This window comes from Petromyzon marinus, chromosome 37, assembly GCF_048934315.1.
Source record: "Petromyzon marinus isolate PM22_M1 ecotype Great Lakes invasive population chromosome 37, UKy_Petmar_22M1.pri1.0, whole genome shotgun sequence".
NCBI lineage: Eukaryota > Metazoa > Chordata > Hyperoartia > Petromyzontiformes > Petromyzontidae > Petromyzon > Petromyzon marinus.
The window spans coordinates 13,592,845-13,604,918 of record NC_133703.1 but is presented as its reverse complement, the minus strand read 5'-3'; the positions used below and the strand labels follow the sequence as shown (position 1 = coordinate 13,604,918).

At 50.0% G+C, this 12,074-nt stretch overlaps 1 protein-coding gene across 1 annotated transcript; it reads right to left on the bottom strand.

The window, feature by feature from the left end:
* Positions 1-6,780: 6,780 nt before the first annotated feature.
* TKFC (triokinase and FMN cyclase) lies at positions 6,781-11,951 on the bottom strand. The gene is made up of 2 exons (XM_032967357.2): positions 11,623-11,951; positions 6,781-10,578 (listed from the first exon to the last, which is right to left on the bottom strand). The coding sequence occupies exon 2, from the start codon at positions 10,527-10,529 to the stop codon at positions 7,497-7,499; it is 3,033 nt and encodes a 1,010-aa protein (XP_032823248.2). The 5' UTR covers positions 10,530-10,578; positions 11,623-11,951; the 3' UTR covers positions 6,781-7,496.
* Positions 11,952-12,074: the final 123 nt, after the last annotated feature.

Sequence of the window (12,074 nt, the reverse complement as noted above, 5' to 3'; positions counted from 1 at the left end):
AAACGGAATAGCCTATGCCTAGCATGGGGCTTATGGCGTGGTACGTAAACCCCACGGTTCACGAGCCAAATCCCCCGCAAGCGCGCGTACACAGACGGACAGATGGACAGACGGACACACAGGAAAAAAAATGACGTTCATAGGTTAGATAACTTTATATGCATTGCTTATGTCGGACATCATATTAATCCAAGGTAATATTTAGTATTACGAGAAATCATATGTATATTGTTGGTTACGTACGGTGTAAAAGATGTTCAACATACATGCATATTTATATTATGAAAGGTCTATATCTTTCCTCTGAAAGTTTTGTGCTAAAACATATGGTTATTATTGCGTTATTAGTGTACTTCAATATATTAAACTTGTTTAAAAAATACCTTCTTGGTTAGTAACACATTTCTGTTGTGTTGACCTTCACAAAAGATGGGCTTTGTTCATTAAGGCTATTCCTATGTTAATATCACTTTGCATACTCTTTGGTTCTTTCGGTAAAGTCACTTAGGTATAAAATAAAATAAATCACGTTTCGGATGCAACACAAGCGTCCATCGTCAGGTGGGAAAGCATCGTCTGCTGCTGAGGCAGACTGTTTTAAAAGGATTAATTTTATTTTATACCTACGTGACTTTACCGAAAGAACCAAAGAGTGTGGATTCCTGCAGACACGAACGCTTCAAATCACTTTGCATATTTTTCGGACATTGCGCCATAGCAGCTGCATGAGGTTGCTTTTCACTCGAGAGCGTGCCTGCAACATGGGCGTTCCTTATTCTATCATCCACTCCACGTAAGGGTCACCAGTCCACCTAACGACCCCTGGATTTTGGCCGGCCATCTGTTGTATTTATTGTGATTTTAATCAATTATAAAGTAAAATATTAAGATGAAAAAAATAGAAAATTATTAAAACGTGTTACAAATGTTAAATGTATGTTAATGTAATTAAGTGTAAATGTAATTAAATGTGTTTAAGTCTAATTTAAAGTAAATTTAAAAACATGTGCGTTGTTAAGTGTAATTAATGATTATTTTTTTTTTATTAATATGTAACTGTATGATTAGGAAGCGAATATGCATAAAGTTATCACAAGTTCGTATTACAGTAATACTATTGGCTTTCTCGTTGTCTCGGGGTATGTATTATCAATCGTGATAACCTCAATGAATCTCGCTTTAGCATATACTTATTCTTGCTTTATAAATTGTGTAATTATGTCTGGTCTCAAGATTCAGATCTCACCGCGGGATACAGTTCTTGCAATCAAGACAATAATGCATGAGTTAGGAAAGAAGCACTCTGCCCCTGTTGTCCAAAGCAACTTTAATATCAACTTCCTCTCCTATCCAAAAAACAGAACAGCAACAACAGTACCCATGTGCAGTGGGTCCAACTGAGTCGCAGACGTTGTTCCTTTTAGAGGCAACACTTGTATTTACAACGCCATAACACAAAGGGGTAACTGCCCCTTTGCCAGACAACAGCGAGCTACTGCTTGGAAGGGTCGATCTCTCACTCGGGTCTCCAACCACGTGGTTGCCTCATAAGACGGAGAGCTTCAGCTTGAGACGTAGAGCTTCCCGCTTGTAGATGTTGAGCTTCCAGCTTGTAGAATGCAGCGACCCCGGTCCCTCTCAGGGACCCACCTGATATCCCTCTCCGGTCGGGGCCGCTCTGCTTTCGGCTCCACCCGCCTTCCCGAACATTCTCGTTTCCTCTCGATCCTTCTCAAGAGCTCTGTCCGGACACGTTATCACCCCCGAGTCCCCCCACCTGGGGCCCCCTGTATGGACACTCTGGATCACGTGTCTACGGGGTCAACCAGAGTGCCATGGCCCGGGGCAATCCTGCCCCTGGGCTGACACTCACCCCCTTCCCCTCGGGGGAGCCCGCACTTCATGCTATGCGTGGTGTCTGCACTATCCTAGTGCTCGCTAAGCCCCGCTAGGGCTGGCATTACACACAGCCACTCACACGGTGCTGTCCACGATGAAAGAACATCGAACGGCACATACAGTCACATCCCCGATGTCACTACACATACAAATATACGTACTCATCAATCCATACTGAATGATCATAAAAGCATCAACAATTGCATCTCACGATCACGTGGTTACAAGAAAAAACCCGGCTAATGGCTAATGATGATGTGATAATACTCAATCTATTATAGTATGATGCATGCAAGCTGAGATTCTTCTTGGCCCATACCCAGTACGAGGTACAGTTGAAAATGGTGAGTGAGTGTAAAGTTAATGTCCCATCTTAGATATTCTTTCTTTCCGAAAAATACCTCCAGTCCCATAACAATGTGTAGAACGGTAGGCTTGGTCAACAGGTGGCGTGCGCTCGTGGCCACGCAGCTCGCTGCTCGTTCGCAGTGTTGTCTGTGCATCATGCTCAATCCACAGCTGGAGTGAGCTCATTGCTCCCCAGTCAGCACGCTGCCAATTCTAGATTTGAAGCTTTCGTGACTGCAAGGATCCATACTCTTTAGTTCTATTCGGTAAAGTCACGTAGGTAAAAAATAAAACAACAAAAATCACGATGTTTCGGCCACAACACAAGCGGCCTTCATCAGGTGAAGGGACCAAACTGTCTCGAGGACAGCGCTGGAGTGAAACACAGCCAAGCTCAGACTGCGACCTTTAAGCTGTGTGAGAGTAATTAAGGTGTCTTGACAAAGGAATTAGCATAAAAAATTGCATTTAATAGGTGGACTTAGCATGATGAAAGGTAGGGAGGGGGTCGACCTGTGAGGACAGCGCTGGAGTGAAACACAGCCAAGCTCAGACTGCGACCTTAAGCTGTGTGAGAGTAATTAAGGTGCCTTGACAAAGGAATTAGCATAAACATTTGCATTTAATAGGCGGACTTAGCATGATGAAAGGTAGGGAGGGAGTCGACCTGTGCAGGCTGGCGAGGGGGCAAGGTAGCGTTCACATGCTGGTGGTGTGAAAAGGGGATTTTAAGAAGCTGCGAAAGTTTGGGGTACCACTACTTGAAAAATATACTGTACCATTGAAAATTAGTTTAAAGTTTGGTTCGATTTAGAACATCTTTCCAATGGTTGCTTAATTTGAAACCATCTTCTCGGTTTAAATTGTGTCTGTGTTTGTAGATCTGAATTGCCTTGTGAACAAAAATGGAATGGATACTCTGACCGTACCATCCGCCAAGCTGTTTCTCCTTCCATACAGAAACAACCACTTGATACTCCGGTCAAAACCATCACACTACCATATATAGCAGGCGTTACTAAAAAGATTTCCAAAATTCCTAACAAACACAAGATCCAGGTCCGGTTCAATACAGTACACAAAATCCGTGATCTGATCCCATCCGTGAAGGATGTCATTCCGGACTTACAGTACCCCGGGGTTTACAAATTGAGTTGTACCTGCGGTGATTGCTATATCGGGGAGACGAAGCGACATGTCTCTGACCGAATTCGCGAGCACAAATCAGATTTGAAACACGGCAGAACGAATTCTTCTGCCGTAGCTGATCACTGTTACAACGCTGTGGGTGATCACGATATAATTTTCTCCGATACCAAGGTTCTTTGCAAACCCACGGGTTTTTATCAGAGATTTGTTCACGAGGCAATTCAGATCTACAAACACAGACACAATTTCAACCGAGAAGATGGTTTCAAATTAAGAAACTATTGGAAAGATGTTCTAAATCGAACCAAACATTAAACTAATTTTCAATGGTACAGTATATTTTTCAAGTAGTGGTACCCCAAACTTTTGCAGCTTCTTAAAATCCCCTTTTCACACCACCAGAATGTGGACGCTACCTTGCCCTCTCACCAGCCTGCACAGGTCGACCCCCTCCCTACCTTTCATCATGCTAAGTCTGCCTATTAAATGCAAATTTTTATGCTAATTCCTTTGTCAAGGCACCTTAATTACTCTCACAGCTTAAAGGTCGCGGTCTGAGCTTGGCTGTGTTTCACTCCAGCGCTGTCGTCGAGACAGTCTGGTCCCTTCACCTGATGAAGGCCGCTTGTGTTTTGGCCGAAACGTCGTGATTTTTTTCGATTTAAAGCTTTCGTGACTGCAAGGATTCATCTTCTTTGGTTCTTTCGGTAAAGTCACGTAGAATGAGAATACAATAATAAATTGATAAAATAAATTAACACAAGGCGCTTTGTTTCTTCTCACACAGCTTAAAGGTCGCGATCTGAACGTGGCTTTTTCACTCCAGCGCTGTCCTCCAGACAGTCTCGTCCCTTCACCTGATGAAGGCCGCTTGTGTTGTGGCCGAAACGTCGTGAGAATATTATTGTGTTATTTTATTTTATCAATGTATTATTTTATTCTCATTCTACGTGACTTTACTGAAAGAACCAAAGAAGATGGGTCGTGAATTTTGTTGTTTTATTTTTTACCTACGTGACTTTACCGAATAGAACCAAAGAGCACGCTGCCAGTTAGCCACTAGCTGCTGCGCTGCGCACACGGGTTGTCTGCACCCAGGCTCGATCTGCAGCTGGAGCATGTGGCAGGTAGGCTGGTCCAGCACGCTGCCTGTCAGCAGCCTTGAGATTGGCTTGAATCGCGATCACCCTTGGTCGCTCACTCAAAAGATCCCACGCTGTGCAGCAGCTTGCACGTGCCCACCACACTCTCCTGGCCTCTCCATCTCATACAATGTCAGTCACTGGGCTCGACCAACATAACTTTTCCAGCCTCTAGCTTGGACAATATTTCATGCACACTTGATATTGGTGTATGACTCAAATCTCCACTTAACTTCTCACACGTTTTAGCTTATCACAGTATTATATGAAATTCCTAGGCACACCTGTTAGCTTATCACAACTATTAGGTTAGAACAGTACAACTTCTCGAAGTCTTTGACTCTGCAAGTGACTCAAAATATAAAGAAAAACGTAAAATAAAACTTTCAGCGATACTTAGAATCTGTCTTAGCAAGAGCTCATATTTTTACCTCTGCAAAGCTCACTCTTAGCCAGATTACGAGTGCTATCCCCGGAGTCTGCCAATACAGGACTAACGAATATGATTTTGTATACTATGGTATGGGAATTTCTACCTTATTAATTACTTTCCTAAGACAAAAGCCCAAAGCTCCTCCCACTTTCACGCCCCTTGAGTATTCATGGCCTACCCAGCCATAATGTTAAGGGTCCGCAGTAGTGTGTGCTGGAATTTTTACGTAATGTTTCAGGCGCCACAGGTTTGTTTCAATCGAGAGGCTGGGCTTTATGCCTAAAACATTGTTAAAGAGGTCCATTGTATCTGAGCAAATCCACCGGGGTCTTTGGCGCTATTATTGAAGGTCGAGTGAGGAGTCTCAAGCCCCTTGTATCAGGCATTCTTATTGGGAGAAAGACAAAGGCGTCGAGGGCATTTCCATACTGCCTCGACTGGGACGCAATGACTTTGGTGCAAAGGGATGAGCAGGGGAAGAACAAAACAAACAAACTTGCGCCCAACACCAAGCCCGAGAAAAAAGAAACCTCCATGGACTCCCGGTAAGAAAACAGTGGATCTCTCGAGGGCGGACCAGGTTCACTTTCCACAACAACTCTCAACAGGAAGGATAAAAAAGTAACTACAATATCTACTACTACCCATTACAAACCGTTTCTAATCGTTACAAGCCTGTAGGAAGGGGGGAAACCTTTATAGCACAGCTCACTGTCCTCACCAAGAGAAACACGATGAAGGGGGGGGGGGGGTAGGGGAGCAGAGAGGTGAGAAAGGGGAGAGGGAGGAGGGGAGATCCATCACCTTCACCCATCCCCGGGCGCATGGCTCGCTCCGCCAAGAGAAAGTCAGTCAAGTTCTTCATAATGCAGGCAGGGGAGGGATGTGCACCAGTGACACCGCCAGCCGCCCCATGCCCCCCACTCTGCTGCAGTTTAACATCCTTGCCAAGGATGCGTGTCGCCAGGGCACTCACGTCGCCGTCCCAGCTCGCCCTGCGCTGTCCGATGGGCCCCCACCTCCTCCGGCACACCAATTCAGTGCTGTCCCACATCCCCCTTTGGGCCCTGTAGGACCTCCTGGACTTATTTGCTTGCCGTTGCTTTTCCCTGGTTAGAAAGTTAAGTTTTTTTCCACCAACATGGACTCGTAGCTTAGTCGCATAGAGCAGTTGGGAACTTATCCCCCTGTCTCTCCCCACCAGTTCCCTGTGTAAAGTCAGAAAATTTCTCTTCCTCGAGTCCACCGGGGTTAGATCTGGGGTACCTTTTCATTTGTTGTTATTGCTGCCTTCAGCACCTCAGAAGCGCAATGGCGGGTCGCAAAACAAAATCAGTAAGGGGCGAGATCTTGGATTGTTACTCTCCATCAGATCTCTTTCACCTCTCTTCCTCATCTTGCAAGCCTACGCTATCCACTCTGCTTTGACGAGCTGTAGGTCAGGGGATTCCGGGATTCTTAGGGCAGAGGGTAGATTCTAGATTTAAAGCTTTCGTGACTGCAAGGATCCATACTCTTTGGTTCTATTGGGTAAAGTCACATAGGTAAAAAAATGAAATAACAAAAATCACAACGTTTTGGCCACAACACAAGCGGCCTTCATCAGGTGAAGGGATCAGGCTGTCTCGAGGACAGCGCCGGAGTGAAACACAGCCACGCTCAGACCGCGGACCTTTAAGCTGTGTGCGAGCAAACAAGGTGTCCTGACAAAGAAATTAGCATAAGAAATAGCATTTGATTGGCCGATTTTAGAAAAGAGGTGGTGTACGTGTCGGTGGACTTGCCGTTTGGCACGGGTTGGGGGGGGGGGAGTTTACCTATTGATGGTGTGAAAAGGGAATTTATAAGAGCTGCGAAAGTTTGGGGTACCACTACTTGAAAAATATACTGTACCATTGAAATTAGTTTAATGTTTAGTTCGATTTAGAACATCTTTCCAATGGTTGCTCTAAATCGAACTAAACATTAAACTAATTTCAATGGTACAGTATATTTTTCAAGTAGTGGTACCCCAAACTTTCGCAGCTCTTATAAATTCCCTTTTCACACCATCGATAGGTAAACTCCCCCTCCCCACCCCCCGCGCCAAACGGCAAGTCCACCGGCACGTACACCACCTCTTTTCTAAAATCGGCCAATCAAATGCAAATTTTTATGCTAATTTCTTTGTCAGGACACCTTGTTTGCTTGCACACAGCTTAAAGGTCTGCGGTCTGAGCGTGGCTGTGTTTCACTCCAGCGCTGTCCTGGAGACAGCCCGATCCCTTCACCTGATGAAGGCCGCTTGTGTTGTGGCCGAAACGTCGTGAGTTTTTGTTATTTTATTTTTTTACCTACGTGACTTTACCCAATAGAACCAAAGAGTACAGAGGGTAGATATTTCTGAACATAGGAAAGGAGCCCTTGGTGAGCCGTAGGCTTTTAGTTGATATTCCCAACCCTTAGCCGGTTAACCCTCCGAACCGGTTAACCGTGGTTAACCATGGTTAACTGGTTAAACCACCTTTACAACTGTCACCGAGGCATCACCAGTGGCCCTGAGCCTGCAGTGAGAAACTCACTGCCCTAAGTGCGACCTCCACGGCCCTCGCGCCGGGATCGACACGACCCCACGCCTCCCCGGCCCTCGCCCACCCGGCCCGGCCTGCACGAGCCCCCATTTGTGCCGTAGCGAGTGCCTGGGCTGTAGCTCTGTCCACCGCCCGTGCCAACACCTCTATAGCATTAAGCACATGAACCTCCTCTTTCTCCTCCTCCTGACCGCTGCTTTCTTTGGCATCTGCCGCCTCCGCCCCACATGCCCCGTCCATCGGAAAACCTCGCCTCCCAACCGTAGGCCCCGCTAGAAGGACGCGCAGCTCCAGGTGAGCGGCCCAGAGCGGGTCTAGCATGGTGCGGTCGCCAGGGCGGGCCCCGCCATGCCGCCTGACCGCCCTCACAGCTGCCGCGAAGGCACGGGCCCAGTCGGCGGGGCACGGGCGCGGTGCTGACCCCAGGGCACCGGCCGCCGCACTCAGCATGAGGCTGTAGAGGGCACCTGATGTACCACCCATGTCCTCCTCGAGGAGCTCCGAGAGACCGCGGAGGAGGTGCCCGGGGACGGTCGCAGAGGCCGTCCTGGGATCGGCCCGGAGGTGACGGAGCCAGTGGAGCGAGGCACGGGCCCCCCGAGCGTGGCTCGTGCCGCAGTCGCCATCACCTGACCCGCTGTCGAGATCGTTGAGTTCTGATTCTAGGGCGAGAAGGGCCTCGCACACTTCCGTCATCGCAGCTCGCACCGGAGCTCCGGGGTCGCTGTCGTCCTCACCTCCACGTTGACCTCCGTGTAGAACCCTGGCTTCGTGGCCTGGTCTCGGTGGCTCCGGTCGATCCGCCGAGTCGCCCTGGTCAGCTTCCTCGTCCATCTTCTCGATCGCCCATCGACGACTCTTCCCCTGCTCGTGTCCCACCTCCTGATGATAATCCCAGACAGTCTTCTTCTGTTGATGTTCCTTTTGTTGACAATCCTGCTGTCGACGACCCTCCTGCTGTTGATGACCCTTCTCCTGGTCTTTCTGCTGCCCACGACCCTCATCCAGTGCATCACCCTCCTCCAGCTCCTCCACCACATACTGACCACCGCCATAACCACCACCGCACGTGTCCCCATAAGCCCGTCCAGCAGAGGACAATGACAACAACGATGAAGAAGTCCACGACGCTCTGGGCCAGGAGGGCGCGTTAGTGTCCGCATCCAAGCAATGGAGCCTAATGCCCTCGTGGTCCAGACGCATGACAGTGAGCGACACACCAGCCATGGCCAGAGCCGTCATAAAGGTGCCCACATAGGAGCGCTCCACCACCACGCCCCGCACGCCCAGCTGCTCTGCGGCCTCCCGTGCAATGACGCCCAGCTCCAGGTGAGAGGTGCCCCCCAAGTTGTTGACCATGAGTGCCACGTGCTCACCACGGCGCAGGGGCAAACGGCCTTGTGCCGAGCAGCCGACGGGCCTGGTGGAGGGAGGTCCGGCGTGGCCTCCACTGGCATCGCTGAGTTTGGCATCTCCTGCAACTCTAAGTCCGGTTCCAGATGATCTAGAAACGGCAGAACTGGTGTCGCTATCCCACTCAATGATGCGTTGAGTTCCATGATATCCAGTGCTATCGTCACTCCTACCATAATCATAATCTCCGAAACCACCAGCAACGTCTCCAACACCATCAACACCACAAACATTACCAATACCACTAGCACAAACTCCAACATAACCACCAACAGTACCACTACCATTTCCACCACCAGCAAAACCACCATCACCATTGTCACCACCACTATCACCATCCCCAACCATGCGCCCCAGCATAATCCGCACCACATCTCGCGCGGGTGCCAGGGCTACCCTCTCGGCTCCAGCTTCCCCGTGGATGCCGACGCCGAGGTCCATCTCCCCGGCCTGCAGCGGTGTCGACCATCTCCGCAATGCCAGGCCTGGCACCTGGCAAGACGAGAGCCCCACGGCTAGCGTCACCGTGGCACGTGCGGCTGCCCGGGCCTCCCGGGCCACCTCGCTCAGGGGCCGGCCCTGCTCGGCCAATGCTCCGGCCACTTTATGCACCAGCAACGTCCCGCAGAGGCCCCGACGATGGAGGCGTCGTGATCGGCGGTTGCCCCTCCTGCGGTCGCTAGGATCACGATCATGTTCGGAACAGACATAAGGGATGGCAGTAGAGTCAAAATTTACGTCGGGCTCAGGATGAGGTTCAGAATCGGTCTCAAGTTCCGAGTCAGTGTCAATGCTATCATCATGAACACCATCATCATCTTCGTCTTCTGAGTCACTCTGAATGGCCGGAGTGGCACAGTCATCAGCCACCACCACCATCTCCACCTCCACACCTTCGGCCCGGGCGCGCTCAGCTGCCACGCCAAAGTTGAGGCGGTCGCCTGCATAGTTCTTGACTACGAGGAGGACGCCCATGGCACCCGAGTGTGCCAGCGCCCGCACCGCCGCCAGCACAGCCGACGGAGCAGGTGACGCAAACACGTGGCCTGACACCGCGGCGCTCAGCATCCCCACGCCCACAAATCCCGCGTGGGCTGGCTCGTGACCCGCGCCACCCCCAGAAATCACTGCCACACGCCCATTTTTATGGCTAGTCCCCAGGTCAGTCTCTTGGCTAGTCCCCTGGCCAGTCTCTTGGCTAGTCCCCTGGCCAGTCTCTTGGTTAGTCACTTGGCCAGTCTCTTGGCTAGTCGTCTGGTAAGTCTCTTGGCGAGTCTCCTGGTCAATCCCTTGGCTCGCCCCCTGGCCAATGCATTGGCTAGTTCCTTGAACGGTCTTTTGGCCAGTCCTCCGGCCAGCCTCTTGGCCGATTTCTGGACTTGTCCCGACCCGGGTAACTGACTCCCAACGAAGGACAATTCGGTGAGGGCCCGGGAGCAGGCGGAGAGTTGGGTGGAACCCAACGAAGCCCCGGAGCGATTCCAGGACGCACGACTCGGTAGAGTTGAGCAGCATTTGTTGCTGATGTTGTTGCTGCTGCTGTTGCTGCTGTTGCTTGGATTTCTCCAAATCCATGGCTGTGAGGTTATAATGATTTGTAGCCTTCGTCACTCACGCGCTGTAGCTGTTCAAACAAGAAAATGCATCCGTTTAACGTTGTTACACTGCTGTAATGATTGCTGCTTCAAAGTTAAGGATATAGATGATCAAAGTGAAATCTACGTATGATCAAAGTGAAGTCTATGGACGATAAAAGTGAAGTCTATGGATTATAAAGTTAGTCAAAGGTAATCATCAGCCATGATCAACCCACTGCTGAGTGAACGCCTCCCTACCACCAACACCCTAATCCCGCAGTGGACTGAGCTTTATCCAGCGCTGGTTGTTTGACCATGCTTACACCACGCGGGTCAGCACGGGTTATTGAAGTGTCGGCTCTTGCTAAAATATTAAAGGTGCAACCCTGCAATTCCCTGCTCACGCCACTGCTGGTGAGGGTACCCATGCTTTTCCTACCACGTGAGATTTACCCAATGGACCACCGTAGATTTCGAATGAAAATCGGGAGACCTCTCATTACTCCACTAATCAGTCGGGCTGGCCACAATTTAATAATTACTTTAACCGCCCGGGCAGGTTGATGGGATGAGTCGCGATTATCTAACGTGTAGCCTTCACATAATGTTGAGGCAAGTGCTGTTTGCGAGTAGCAAACTAAGACAAAGATCCCCGTGTAACCTTCACAGACTGCCTCCCCAATGGTGATGTTTATTCCACACACCGCGGCAACAGGTACTCGTGTGAGGCTGATTCGACCGAGCGGAGGAGGCCCAGGACCGGAATCGATCTCGGGCCTCCGCCGGGATCGAAGCGCCGGGCGCTAACCACCTCATCACCGCTCTCTGACTTTTATTTCGTGTTGTGCGCGGTGCATTTAGCGCCACAGCGCGTGGATTTATCGCGTATTTGTGTTGCTGGTGACTTTGTGTATTTCATATCGGAATCGCCTCCAGTGCTGTTGCTGCTGGCGGCAATAAAAGTTTTTTTTAAAGTTCGAAGTCTATAACATAACTGAACACACACGGAGCCACGGCGGACCATCTCTATCCCCCCTGCGCGCATTGCCTGTAACCCGCCTCCTCCTCTGCAGCAGCAGCAAGTTACGTACCTTTGTTTTACGGCCGAGGCCACCTAGAAGAGGCCCAGAACAGGTTCGGATATCATTTCGATATTATGATGTTTGGTCCCGGGCCGGGAGTCCAACTCAGAAACCGCCTGGTTCGGTAACCGCAGTACGCTAACCGCTGCACCACCACTCCCCGTATGCAAAGTCACCACCGTCTCCACACCAAAGACAAAGGCCCTCCGTGTAGCCTTCACCAGGCAGCAAAGTTAGTGGCGAATAGCAGCAACATCAGCGCCTGTGGCACACACGAGGGTGTTGGATAACCAACACCACGCCCTCCCGGCCGCCTTTGTCTCCCCAGTGGCCGATCCTATTGACACACAAGACAGCGCTGGGTGATCATTCGCTGAGCCGACCGAGGGGAGGAACCCTGAATACTTGACCAGACACACAACGAAGCTCTGGAATCCGCGCACCGCCCACCGACCTTGGAG

Bases quoted from the DNA above. Each gene is read 5' to 3' on its own strand.
- TKFC (XM_032967357.2), bottom strand. From the start codon at position 10,529: ATGGATTTGGAGAAATCCAAGCAACAGCAGCAACAGCAGCAGCAACAA.